The sequence below is a fragment of the Manacus candei genome, unplaced genomic scaffold (assembly GCF_025592945.1).
Source record: "Manacus candei isolate 608988 ecotype Guabito, Panama unplaced genomic scaffold, ASM2559294v1 h1tg000259l, whole genome shotgun sequence".
NCBI lineage: Eukaryota > Metazoa > Chordata > Aves > Passeriformes > Pipridae > Manacus > Manacus candei.
The window spans coordinates 17,160-31,144 of record NW_026138307.1 but is presented as its reverse complement, the minus strand read 5'-3'; the positions used below and the strand labels follow the sequence as shown (position 1 = coordinate 31,144).

The 13,985-nt window shown below is 65.1% G+C and overlaps 1 protein-coding gene and 1 long non-coding RNA gene across 2 annotated transcripts in view; both read right to left on the bottom strand.

Annotated features, from left to right (window-relative positions):
• Window positions 1-179: 179 nt before the first annotated feature.
• Window positions 180-13,985, bottom strand: part of LOC127464706 (neuralized-like protein 4) — a gene marked incomplete at both ends in the record, with an annotated part of 30,559 nt that continues 16,753 nt past the window's right edge. Inside the window, 13 exon segments of the mRNA XM_051775168.1 lie at window positions 180-292; window positions 805-1,003; window positions 1,761-1,847; window positions 1,849-1,920; window positions 2,075-2,100; window positions 3,643-3,781; window positions 4,564-4,743; window positions 5,272-5,370; window positions 6,822-7,037; window positions 8,575-8,717; window positions 9,548-9,679; window positions 11,535-11,704; window positions 13,377-13,455. Coding sequence (XP_051631128.1) covers window positions 180-292; window positions 805-1,003; window positions 1,761-1,847; window positions 1,849-1,920; window positions 2,075-2,100; window positions 3,643-3,781; window positions 4,564-4,743; window positions 5,272-5,370; window positions 6,822-7,037; window positions 8,575-8,717; window positions 9,548-9,679; window positions 11,535-11,704; window positions 13,377-13,455 — 1,655 coding nt within the window.
• Window positions 2,897-3,507, bottom strand: LOC127464705 (uncharacterized). Its single transcript, XR_007901532.1, has 3 exons — window positions 3,469-3,507; window positions 3,123-3,184; window positions 2,897-2,934 (listed from the first exon to the last, which is right to left on the bottom strand). It is a non-coding gene; the product is annotated as an uncharacterized LOC127464705 (long non-coding RNA).

Sequence of the window (13,985 nt, the reverse complement as noted above, 5' to 3'; positions counted from 1 at the left end):
CGGTTGCCCCCCCCTGACCTGTTGGCACACCCCCCTCCCTGGGTGGGTTCCCTGGACTCTGGGGGTGCCCCTGGATTTGGGGGGTCCCTGTGTGAGTTCCCCGGACTTTGGGGGTGCCCTGTTGCCCCCCCCTCACCCCGGTGCCCCCCCCCCGACCCGGGTGCCCCCCCCCGACCTACTGGCACCCCCTCCCTCCCAGGGGTGGGTTCCCTGGACTCTGGGGTGATCCCTGGATTTGGGGGTGCCCTGTGTGAGTTCCCCGGACTTTGGGGGTGCCCTGTTGCCCCCCCCCCTCACCCCGGTGCCCCCCCCTCGACCCCCGGTGCCCCCCCCCCTCACCCGCTGGCACACCCCCCCTCCCTGGGTGGGTTCCCTGGACTCTGGGGTGATCCCTGGATTTTGGGGGGTCCCTGGGTGGGTTCCCTGGACTTTGGGGGTGCCCCGGTGCCCCCCCCCTCACCCCGGTGCCCCCCCCCGACCCCCGGTGTCCCCCCCCACCTGTTGACTCCCCCCCCCTCCCTGGGGTGGGTTCCCTGGACTCTGGGGGGTGCCCCGGTGCCCCCCCCCCAACCCCGGTGCCCCCCCCCCGACCCCGGTGCCCCCCCCCCGACCCCGGTGCCCCCCCCCTCACCCCGGTGCCCCCCCCCTCACCCCCCGGTGCCCCCCCCCGACCCCGGTGCCCCCCCCCCCACCTGTTGACTCCCCCCCCCTCCCTGGGGTGGGTTCCCTGGACTCTGGGGGTGCCCCGGTGCCCCCCTCCAACCCCGGTGCCCCCCCCTGACCCCGGTGCCCCCCCCCCCCGACCCCGGTGCCCCCCCCTGACCTGCTGGCACTGCCCGTAGAGGTCGAGCAGGACGTAGCAGGGGGTGGGGACCCCCCCGGCCACCGCGCCCTGGTCGCGGCCGTTGACGAAGAGGTGGAGCCGCCCCCCCCCATCCACCAACAGCCCCAGCAGGGTCCCCGCGGGGAGGGCCTCCAGGTTGGGCCCCGAGTGCTCCCGGATCTGGGGGGGCAACAAGGGGGGGGGGTCAGAGAGAGGGACCCCCCGGGAGACCCCCAGAGAGACCCCCGGGACAGGGGAAGATCAGGGGTTGAGGGGGAGGGGGTGGGGAGGGGGTTTGGGGGCCTCCAGGTTGGGCCCCGAGTGCTCCCGGATCTGGGGGGGGGAGATATTGGGGGGGGGGTCAGAGAGAGAGACACCCGGGGAGACCCCTGAGAGACCCCCGAGAGACCCCCGGGACAGGGAGAGGGAAGGTGAGGGGAAAAAGGGGTTGGGGAAGGGGTTTGGGGGTCCCAGGGGTGGTTTGGGGGGTCCCAGGGAGGTCAGGGGGGTTTGGGGGTCCCAGGGGTGGTTTGGGGGTCCCAGGGGTGGTTTGTGGGGATATTTTGGGGTCCCCCTGACCTTCCTGGCGTTGTGGAAGACCCCCCTGCTCTGCAGGATCCAGGATGGGATGGGGGGGTTTGGGGGAGCTCAGGGATCCCGGGGGGGTCCCAGGGAGGTCAGGGGGGCTCAGGGATCTCAGGGGTGGTTTGGGGGCCCCGGGGGGGGTTCAGGGTGATATTTTGGGGTCCCCCCCTGACCTTCCTGGTGTTGTGGAAGACCCCCCTCCTCTGCACGATCCAGGATGGGGTGGTTGGGTTTGGGGGGTCCCTGATGGATATTGGGGGGTCCCAGGGGGGTCAGGGGGGCTCAGGGATCTCAGGGGTGGTTTGGGGGTCCCGGGGGGGGTTCAGGGATGATATTTGGGGGTCCCCCTGACCTTCCTGGCGTTGTGGAAGACCCCCCTCCTCTGCAGGATCCAGGCGGGGCGTTTGAGGCCGTGGGCGCAGGCGGGGAGGGGGGAGCGCCCGGGGGGGGGCCCCGGTGACCCCCAGGGCCAGGGAGGAGCTCCACTGCGGGTTCAGGGCGTCGATCTGCACCTGGGGGCGTCACCGTGACGTCACAGTGACGTCATGAACACCACAATGACGTCACGGACACCCAGAGTGACGTCATTGACACGCACAGTGATGTCATCACGCAGAGACCCCCCCCACATCACCCCCCCCAAATCCCCCCCTTCAGGAGCTCCACTGCGGGGTCAGGGCGTCGATCTGCACCTGGTGACATCATGGTGACGTCACAGTGACGTCATCGACACCCAGGGTGACGTCATTGACACCCAGAGTGACGTCATGGACACGCACAGTGATGTCATCACGCAGAGACCCCCCCACATCACCCCCAAATCCCCCCATCAGGAGCTCCACTGGGGGTTCAGGGCGTCGATCTGCACCTGGTGACATCACCGTGACGTCACAGTGACATCATTGACATCACAGTGACGTCATCGACACCAGCGGTGACGTCATTGACACGAACAGTGATGTCATCACGCAGACACCCCCCCCACCCCCACCCCCAAAATCAGCTCCACTGGGGGTTCAGGGCGTCAATCTGCACCTGGGATGTCATGGTGACGTCACAGTGACGTCATGGACACCCAGAGTGACGTCATCGACACCCGTGGTGATGTCATCACACAGACACCCCCCCAAATCAGCTCCATTGAGGGTTCAGGGCGTTGATCAGCACCCTATGATGTCACCACATACCCCTATGACATCACCACATGCCCTTATGACATCATGCCTTCTATGACATCACCACTTTACCCTATGACATCACCATTTTACTCTATGACATCACCACTTTACCCTATGACATCACCGCGCCCCCTATGACATCACCACACTCCCTATGACATCACCACACTCCCTATGACATCACCACTTTCCCAGGGTCATCACTGTGCTCCCCTGTGACATCACCACGCTCCCTATGACATCACCACACTCCCTATGACATCACTGTGCTCCCCTGTGACATCACCACACTCCCTATGACATCACCACACTCCCTATGACATCATCACTCTCCTGTGACATCACCACCTTCCCCTATGACATCATCATGCTCCCCTATGACCTCACCACTTCACCCGATGACATCAGCACCTTCCCCTATGACGTCACCACTTTACCCTATGACATCATCATGCTCCCCTATGACATCACCACCTTCCCCTATGACATCACCCCACTGCCTATGACATCACCACTTTACCCTATGACATCACCACCTTCCCCTATGACATCACCCCACTGCCTATGACATCACCACCTTACCCTATGACATCACCACCTTACCCTATGACATCACCATGCTTCCCAATGACATCACCACACTCCTTATGACATCACCACCTTCCCCTATGACATCACTGTGCTCCCTATGACATCACCACATTCCCCTATGACATCACCACACTCCCTATGACGTCACCACTTTACCCCATGACATCACATTCCTGTATGACGTCACCACCTTCCCTATTACATCACCACACCCCCTATGACATCACCACACTCCCTATGACATCACCACACTCCCTATGACCTCACCACTTTACCCTATGACCTCACCACTTTACCCTATGACATCACTACCTTCCCCTATGACATCACCACGCTCCCTATGACATCACCCTTTCACCTATGACGTCACCACCTTCCCCTCTGACATCACCACATTCCCCTCTGACCTCACCCCCTCCCCCATGCCCTGCCCCCGCCCCCATGACGTCACGGGGGGGGCGTTACCTGGAAGAGCCGCCCGGGGGGGGAGGGGCTGCCCCACGACCACCAGCCCCTGGTTGTAGCTGGAGACCCGCGAGGCCGTTCTGTTCCCGTTGGACAGCAGGATGTTCTTCCCGTGGCACCCCAGGAACGTGGGGGGGCCCTGGGGGGGGACAGGGGGGTCAGACAGGGGTCAGACAGGGGTCAGACAGGTCACAGGGGTCATACAGGGGTCATATGGGGTCATAGAGGGGGGGAGGGGCAGCAGGATGTTCTTCCCGTGGCACCCCAGGAACGTGGGGGGGCCCTGGGGGGGGACAGGGGTCATAGAGGGGTCATAGAGGGGTCATAGAGGGGTCATAGAGGGGTCATAGAGGGGGGAGGGGCAGCAGGATGTTCTTCCCGTGGCACCCCAGGAACGTGGGGGGGCCCTGGGGGGGGAAAAGGGTCATGGGGGGGTCACACAGGGGTCATACAGGGTCATACAGGGGTCAGACAGGGGTCACAGGGGGAGGGGCAGCAGGATGTTCTTCCCGTGGCACCCCAGGAATGTGGGCGGGCCCTGGGGGGTCACAGGGGTCAGACAGGGGTCAGACAGGGGTCATAGGGGTCATAGAGGGGGGAGGGGCAGCAGGATGTTCTTCCCATCCCCCCCAGTCCCTCCCAGTCCCTCCCAGTCCCCCCCAGTTCCCTCCCAGTCCCTCCCAGTCCCTCCCAGTCCCCCCCCAGTCCCCTCCCAGTCCCCCCCAGTCCCTCCCCGTCCCTCCCAATCCCCTCCCACGCCCCCCCCAATTCCCCCCCCAGTCCCTCCCAATCCCCTCCCAATCCTCCCCAGTCCCTCCCAGTCCCCCCCCACTCCCCCCCAGTCGCCCCCAGTCCCTCCCAGTCCCTCCCAGTCCCCCCCCAGTCTCACCCAGTCCCCTCCCAGTCCCCCCCCAGTCTCACCCAGTCCCCCCCCGCCCCGTCCCCGCCGTGGGGGGGGGGGAGGGCGTTCCCGGCGCTGGTGGGGGAGGGGCTGTGGGTGGGGGAGGGGCTGTGGGAGGGGCCCGGCTCGGCCCCGCCCCCCCCGCTGACGATGGACACGGCGGTGACGCGGCCGTACAGGTCCAGGGCCACGAAGGCGTTCTGGGGGGACAGGGACGTCACAGAGGGGGGGGGGGTGACGTCACAGAAGAGGATGTGATGTCACAGGGGAGCTGTGACATCACAGAGAAGGATGTGACGTCATAGGAGAGATGTGACGTCACAGAGGAGAACGTGATGTCACGGGGAGGATGTGAAGTCTGGGGCTGGGGGCGTGGTCAGGGCGTGTCCAGGGGGTGTGGTCAGGGTGTGTCAAGGGGGCGTGGTCAGGGCGTGTCCAGGGGGTGTGGTCAGGGTGTGTCCAGGGGGCGTGGTCAGGGCGTGTCCAGGGGGTGTGGTCAGGGTGTGTCAAGGGGGCGTGGTCAGGGTGTGGCCAGGGCGTGTCTGGGGGTGTGGTCAGGGCGTGACAATAGAGTGTCCGGGATGTGTCTGGGGTGTGTCCATGGGTGTGGTCAGGGCGGGGTCAGGGGGCGGGGTCAGGGTGTGTCCATGGGCGTGGCCAGGGCATGTCTGGGGCGTGGTCAGGGTGTGTCCGGGGGCGTGGCCAGAGTGTGGTCGGGGGGGTGGTACCTTGGCCACGCCCGTGGCCGCGGGTCCCATGTCCTGCCCGTCCACCACGAGGTGCATCGAGTCGTCGGCCCCGCGCCGGATCCCCAGGCGGTTACCAACCTGGGACACCCAAAATAACCCAAAATCACCCCAAAATCACCCCAAAATCACCCAAAATCACCCCAAAATTACCCCCAAACCATCCCCAGGCGGTTACCAACCTGGGACACCCAAAATAACCCAAAATCACCCCAAAATCAACCCAAAATCACCCCAATATCACCCCAAACCATCCCCAGGCGGTTACCAACCTGGACACCCAAAATAACCCAAAATCACCCAAAATCAACCCAAAATCACCCCAAAATTACCCCAAAATTACCCCAAAATCATCCCAAAATTACCCCAAAATCAACCCAAACCATCCCCAGGCGGTTCCCCACCTGGGACACCCAAAATCACCCCAAATCACCCCAATATCACCCCAAACCATCCCCAGGCGGTTCCCCACCTGAGACACCCAAAATCACCCAAAATCACCCCAAAATCAACCCAAAATCACCCCAAAAATACCCCAAAATCACCCCAAACCATCCCCAGGCGGTTACCGACCTGGGACACCCCAAAATCACCCCAAGGCTACACCTCGGCCCCCGAGACCCCCCCAGGACCCCTCTGAGACCCCCAAATCCCCCCAAATCCCCCTTGAGGACCCCCTAAACCCCCCCAAGCCCCCCCAGGCCCCCTCACCACCAGCCTGTCCAGGGACACCCCGTAGTTGTGGCGGGTGGGGGTCCCGTTGTGCCGAACCTCGGCCCCCAAGACCCCCCCAGGACCCCTCTGAGACCCCCAAATCCCCCTTTAGGACCCCCCCAAATCCCCCCAAGCCCCCCAAACCCCCCTCACCGCCAGCCTGTCCAGGGAGACCCCCGTAGTTGTGGCGGGTGGGGGTCCCGTTGTGCCGAACCTCGGCCCCCGAGACCCCCCCCAGGACCCCCAAATCCCCCCCTGGGGACCCCCAAAACCCCCCAAATCCCCCTTTAGGACCCCCAAATCCCCCTTAGGACCCCCCCAAGCCCCCCCAGGCCCCCTCACCGCCAGCCTGTCGAGGGAGACCCCGTAGTTGTGGCGGGTGGGGGTCCCGTTGTGCCGAACCTCGGCCCCCAAATCCCCCTTAGGAACCCCCAAACCCCCCTGAGGACCCCCAAAACCCCCCAAATGCCCCCCAAGCCCCCTCACCGCCAGTCTGTCCAGGGAGACCCCGTAGTTGTGTCGGGTGGGGGTCCCGTTGTGCCGAACCTCGACCCCCGAGACCCCCCCAGGACCCCCAAATCCCCCCCTGGGGACCCCCAAAACCCCCCAAATCCCCCTTTAGGACCCCCAAATCCCCCTTAGGACCCCCCCAAGCCCCCCCAGGCCCCCTCACCGCCAGCCTGTCGAGGGAGACCCCGTAGTTGTGGCGGGTGGGGGGTCCCGTTGTGCCGAACCTCGGCCCCCAAATCCCCCTTAGGAACCCCCAAACCCCCCTGAGGACCCCCAAAACCCCCCAAATGCCCCCCAAGCCCCCTCACCGCCAGCCTGTCCAGGGAGACCCCGTAGTTGTGTCGGGTGGGGGTCCCGTTGTGCCGAACCTCGGCCCCCGAGACCACCCACGTGGGGGGCGCGGGCAGGTCGAGCAGGGTGGGGGGCAGCGCGGGGGGGCCGGGGGGGCCCTGCCCGGGGGGCAGCGACGTCAGACCCAGACGGACGGACCCCGCCCAGCGCTCGTCCAGCGCCTCGATCCGCACCTGGGGCAGGTACGGGGTCAGCGGGCGGGGCTGGGAGGGGTGGGGCTTAGAGGGGAGGGGCTTGGGTGGGCGGGGCTTAGGGGGGAGGGGCTTAGATGGGAATTAGATGGGCCTCGATCTGCACCTGGGGCAGGTACAGGGGTCAGGGGGCGGGGCTTAGGAGGGAGGGGTTTAGAGGGGAGGGGCTTAGATGGGAATTAGATGGGCCTCGATCCGCACCTGGGGCAGGTAATGGGGGTCGGGGGGGCGGGGCTTAGGAGGGAGGGGCTTAGAGGGGCGGGGCTTAGAGGGGAGGGGCTTGGGTAGGCGGGGCTTAGATGGGAATTAGATGGGCCTCGATCCACACCTGGGGCAGGTAACGGGGGTCAGGGGGGCGGGGCTTAGGAGGGAGGGGCTTAGAGGGGAGGGGCTTAGAGGGGAGGGGCTTAGATGTGAATTAGATGGGCCTCAATGCACACCTGGGGCAGGTCACAGGGTCAGGGGGCGGGGCTTAGAGGGGCGGGGGCTTAGGAGGGAGGGGTTTAGGAGGGAGGGGTTTAGATGTGAATTAGATGGGCCTCGATCCGCACCTGGGGCAGGTAATGGGGGTCGGGGGGGCGGGGTTTAGGAGGGAGGGGAGGGGCTTAGAAGGGAGGGGCTTAGGAGGAAGGGGCTTGGATAGGCGGGGCTTAGAGGGGAGGGGCTTAGAGGGGAGGGGCTTAGATGGGAATTAGATGGGCCTCGATCTGCACCTGGGGCAGGTACAGGGGTCAGGGGGGTGGGGCTTAGGAGGGAGGGGCTTGGGAGGGAGGGGCTTAGAGGGGAGGGGCTTAGATGGGAATTAGATGGGCCTCGATCCGCACCTGGGGCAGGTCACGGGGTCAGGGGGCGGGGCTTAGAGGGGAGGGGCTTAGAGGGGAGGGGCTTAGAGGGGAATTAGATGGGTGGGGCTTAGATAGGCGGGGTTTAAAAGGGAGGGGCTTAGATGACATAGGCGGGGCTTAGATAGGTGGGGATTAGGGGGTGGGAATTAGAAGGGCGGGGCTTACATGGGTGGGGCTTAGATGAGGACTAGGGGGTGGGGATTAGAGGGGCGGGGCTTACATGGGTGGGGCTTAGAGGGGAGTGGCTTAGGTGAGGCTTAGAGGGGCGGGGCTTAGATAAGTGGGGTTTAGAGGGGAGGGGCTTAGATAGGTGGGGCACAGCGGGGCTCCGCCCACCACAGGTGGGGTGGGGCTCACCTGGGAGGGGTGGGTTGGAGGGCGTGGCCCCCCCATGCAGGGGCAGGGGTACCCTTGACCCCTCCCCAATGACCCCACCCCATGTGGGCGTGTCCCTCCCTTAACCCCACCCCCATGTGGGCATGGCCAACCCCACCCAATGTGGGCATGTCCCTCCCTTAACTCCACCCCCATGGGCGTGTCCAACCCCCCCACACCACCCCCCTCTTCTCTTAAAGAGACAGCGCCCCTAATTCCCAACCTGGGTGGGTGAGCCCCGCCCCCCCCTCAGCGTGACCCCGCCCCCGCGTGGGCGTGTCCCCTGGGGCCCCGCCCACCTCGAAGAGCTCCCCCGGGCGCAGGTGGGAGCGGGAGAAGACGAGGCCGTGGCAATACCCGGCCACGCGGGCGGCCCCCAGGCCCTCGGCCCCCAGGGCCACGTTCTGCCCACAGCGCCCGTGGAACCGCTGGCACGGCCCCGGGGGCTACGGGGGGGGGGGGGACAGGGGGGGGTCAGGGGGGGGTTATGGGACCCCCCAGAGACCCTCTGATGCAGCACAGACCCCCCTGGGACCCCAGAGCCCCTCTGACCCGGGAACGACCCTCCTGTCACCCCCCCATGGGTTGGTACGGCCCGGGGGCTACGGGGGGGGGGGACAGGGGGGGTCAGGGGGGGTTATGGGACCCTCTGACCCAGGACAGACCCCCCCCGGACCCCAAAGCCCCTCTGACCCAGGACAGACCCCCCTGGGACCCCAAAGCCCCTCTGACCCCACACAGACCCTCCTGGGACCCCCCCCATGGGCTGGCACGGTCCAGGGGCTAAGGGGGGGGTCAGGAGGGGTCAGGGGGGGTCGGGGGGGGTTATGGGACCCCCCAGAGACCCTCTGATGCAGCACAGACACTCCTGGGACCCCAAAGCCCCTCTGACCCCGCACAGACCCCCTGGAACTGCTGGTGGGGGAGGGGGGGGATCAGGGAAAGGGGTGTGGTCATGGGAAAGGGGGTGTGGCCAGGGGCAGGGCCAGCACCTCCCAGTGACCCCCAGTCCTGTTCCAGTGACCCCCCAGTACCCCCCAGTCCCCTCCCAGTCTCTCCCACTGCCCTCCCAGTGCCCCCCAGTCATTTCCAGGGCCCCCCAGTACCCTCCCTGCTCCCCTCCCAGCCCCTCCCAGCCCCTCCCACTCCCCTCCCAGTCCCTCCCACTCCCCTCCCACTCCCCTCCCAGTCCCTCCCAGTGCCCCCCAGTCATTCCCAGTGCCCCCAGCCCCTCCCAGTCCCTCCCAGTGCCCCCCAGTGCCCCCCAGTGCCCACCTGGCGAGGGGGGGGGACAGGCCTTCTCCGGGGGGGCTCCGGGGGCCAGGCTGTTGTCGGCGGGGCCGGTGGCACCGGTGAGGGACACCTGGACACACTGACCATAGAGATCCACCACGGCATAGACCTCTGGGGACAGGGACAGGGTCACCTGGGTCACCTGGGTCACCTGGGTCACCTCTGGGTCACCTCAGTGTCACCTCAGTGTCACCTGGGTCACCTCTGGGTCACCTCAGTGTCACCTGGGTCACCTGGGTCACCTCAGTGTCACCCGGGTCACCTCAGTGTCACCTCAGTGTCACCTGGACACACTGACCATAGAGATCCACCACGGCATAGACCTCTGGGGACAGGGACACCTGGGTCACCTGGGTCACCTGGGTCACCTGGGTCACCTCAGTGTCACCTCTGGGTCACCTGGGTCACCTCAATGTCACCTGTGTCATCTGTGTCCCCCCAAGGTCCTGGATGTCCCCAATGCCCTGGATGTCCCTGGATGTCCCCAGTGTCCCTGATGTCCCTGATATCCCCAATGTCCCTGATGTCCCTGTCTGTCCCTGGATGTCCCTGATGTCCCCATACCTGGTGGCAGCCCCGAGCAGGCCACGCCCTGGTCAGCGCTGTCGATGAAGTACCGCAGGTCCCCCGTCCCCGTGTCCCTGTGTCACCCCAGTACCCTGTCTGTCCCTGGATGTCCCTGATGTCCCCAGTGTCCCTGGATGTCCCTGGATGTCCCCAGTGCCCTGGATGTCCCCAAACCCCCTGATGTCCCCATACCTGGTGGCAGCCCCGAGCAGGCCACGCCCTGGTCAGCCCCATTGATGAAGTATCGCAGGTCCCCCGTCCCCGTGTCCCTGTGTCCCCCCAGTACCCTGGATGTCCCCAGTGCCCTGGATGTCCCCCGTGTCCCTGGATGTCCCTGATATCCCCAATGTCCCCAATGTCCCTGGATGTCCCTGGATGTCCCTGGATGTCCCCAGTGTCCCCATACCTGGTGGCAGCCCCGAGCAGGCCACGTCCTGGTCAGCCCCGTCGATGAAGTACCGCAGGTCCCCCGTCCCCGTGTCCCCGTGTGCCCCCAATGTCCTGGATGTCCCTGATGTCCCCAATGCCCTGATGTCCCTGGATGTCCCTGATGTCCCCAGTGTCCCTGGATGTCCCCAGTGTCCCCATACCTGGTGGCAGCCCCGAGCAGGCCACGCCCTGGTCTGCCCCGTCGATGAAGTACCGCAGGTCCCCCGTCCCCGTGTCCCTGTGTCACCCCAATGCCCTGGATGTCCCTGATGTCCCCATACCTGGTGGCAGCCCCGAGCAGGCCACGCCCTGGTCTGCCCCGTCGATGAAGTACCGCAGGTCCCCCCTCCCCGTGTCACCCCAATGTCCTGGATGTCCCTGATGTCCCTGTCTGTCCCTGATGTCCCCATACCTGGTGGCAGCCCCGAGCAGGCCACGCCCTGGTCGGCCCCGTCGATGAAGTACCGCAGGTCCCCCGTCCCCGTGTCCCTGTGTCCCCCCAATGCCCTGGATGTCCCCAGTGCCCTGGATGTCCCCCGTGTCCCTGGATGTCCCCCGTGTCCCTGGATGTCCCTGATATCCCCAATGTCCCCAATGTCCCTGGATGTCCCTGGATGTCCCTGATGTCCCCAGTGTCCCCATACCTGGTGGCAGCCCCGAGCAGGCCACGCCCTGGTCGGCCCCATCGATGAAGTACCGCAGGTCCCCCGTCCCCGTGTCCCTGTGTCACCCCAATGTCCTGGATGTCCCCAATGTCCTGGATGTCCCCAGTGTCCCTGGATGTCCCCAGTGTCCCCATACCTGGTGGCAGCCCCGAGCAGGCCACGCCCTGGTCGGCCCTGTCGATGAAGTACCGCAGGTCCCCCGTCCCCGTGTGCCCCCAATGTCCTGGATGTCCCTGATATCCCCAATGTCCCCAATGTCCCTGGATGTCCCTGGATGTCCCTGGATGTCCCCAGTGTCCCCATACCTGGTGGCAGCCCCGAGCAGGCCACGCCCTGGTCAGCCCCATCGATGAAGTACCGCAGGTCCCCCGTCCCCGTGCGCATCATCCCGATCCGGGCCCCCGTGCCCAGCGCGTCCAGGTCGCAGCCGTAGTTGTTCCGCATCGTGTTCCCGTCCTGCATGATGGCAGTGCCACTGTGGGGACATTGGGGACATCATTGGGGACACAGCCATGATGGCAGTGCCACTGTGGGGACATTGGGGACATCATTGGGGACACAGCCATGATGGCAGTGCCACTGTGGGGACATTGGGGACATCATTGGGGACACAGCCATGATGGCAGTGCCACTGTGGGGACATTGGGGACATTGTGGGGACACAGCCATGATGGCAGTGCCACTGTGGGGACATTGGGGACATTGTGGGGACACAGCCATGATGGCAGTGCCACTGTGGGGACAGGGGGACATCATTGGGGACACAGCCATGATGGCAGTGCCACTGCGGGGACATTGGGGACATCATTGGGGACACAGCCATGATGGCAGTGCCACTGTGGGGACATTGGGGACATTGTGGGGACACAGCCATGATGGCAGTGCCACTGTGGGGACATTGGGGACATTGGGGACATTGAGGGGACACCACCATGATGGCAGTGCCACTGTGGGGACATTGGGGACATCATTGGGGACACAGCCATGATGGCAGTGCCACTGTGGGGACATTGGGGACATCATTGGGGACACAGCCATGATGGCAGTGCCACTGTGGGGACATTGGGGACATCATTGGGGACACAGCCATGATGGCAGTGCCACTGTGGGGACATTGGGGACATCATTGGGGACACAGCCATGATGGCAGTGCCACTGTGGGGACATTGGGGACATTGTGGGGACACAGCCATGATGGCAGTGCCACTGTGGGGACATTGGGGACATTGTGGGGACACAGCCATGATGGCAGTGCCACTGCGGGGACATTGGGGACATTGTGGGGACACAGCCATGATGGCAGTGCCACTGTGGGGACATTGGGGGGACATTGGGGACACCACCATGATGGCAGTGCCACTGTGGGGACATTGGGGGGACATTGGGGGACACTGGGGGGACATTGGGGGGACATTGGGGGGACACAGCCATGATGGCAGTGCCACTGTGGGGACAGGGGGGGGACATTGGGGACACAGCCATGATGGCAGTGCCACTGTGGGGACATTGGGGACATCATTGGGGACACCACCATGATGGCAGTGCCACTGTGGGGACATTGGGGGGACATTGGGGACACAGCCATGATGGCAGTGCCACTGTGGGGACATTGGGGGGACATTGGGGACACAGCCATGATGGCAGTGCCACTGTGGGGACATTGGGGGGACATTGGGGGACACTGTGGGGACATTGGGGGGACATTGGGGGACACTGGGGGGACATTGGGGGACACTGGGGGGGACATTGGGGGGACATTGGGGACACTGACATGATGGCAGTGCCACTGTGGGGACAGGGGGGACATTGGGGACATTGGGGACACTGGGGACACTGACATGATGGCAGTGCCACTGCGGGGACATTGGGGGGACATTGGGGACATTGGGGGGACATTGGGGGACACTGGGGGGACATTGGGGGGACATTGGGGGGACATTGGGGACACTGTCATGATGGCATTGGTGTCCCCCAGGTGACCCTGGTGACCCCCAGGTGGCCCTGTGGGGACATGGGTGACCCCCAAGTGACCCTGGGTGACCCCATGGGGACATCAGTGACCCCCAGATGACCCAGGTGACCCCCAGGTGACCCCGTGGGGACATCAGTGACCCCCAGATGACCCCGGTGACCCCCGGTGTCCCCACCTGAGCATCCAGGTGTCGTAGTCGATGTCGGTCATGGTGTTGGGGAACTCCAGGTCCTCGGGGCGGATGGCGGTGACACCTGAGGGACAGCGGGGTCACGGGGGACAGCGGGGTCACAGGGGACACCTCGGGGCTGCCCCACGGCCCCACAGCCCCCACGGTGTCCCCAATGTCCCCCCCACTGTCCCCCAATGTCCCCACATCACCCTGATGTCCCCCAATGTCCCCCAATGTCCCCCCAATGTCCCCCAATGTCCCCCCAATGTCCCCCCAATGTCCCCAATGTCCCCCCAATGTCCCCCCAATGTCCCCAATGTCCCCCAATGTCCCCCAATGTCCCCCAATGTCCCCCCAATGTCCCCAATGTCCCCAATGTCCCCCCAATGTCCCCCAATGTCCCCCCAATGTCCCCAATGTCCCCAATGTCCCCCCAATGTCCCCCAATGTCCCCCCAATGTCTCCAATGTCCCCCCAATGTCCCCACATCACCCTGATGTCCCCCCAATGTCCCCAATGTCCCCCCAATGTCCCCCCAATGTCCCCCCAATGTCCCCCAATGTCCCCCAATGTCCCCCCAATGTCCCCCCAATGTCCCCCAATGTCCCCCAA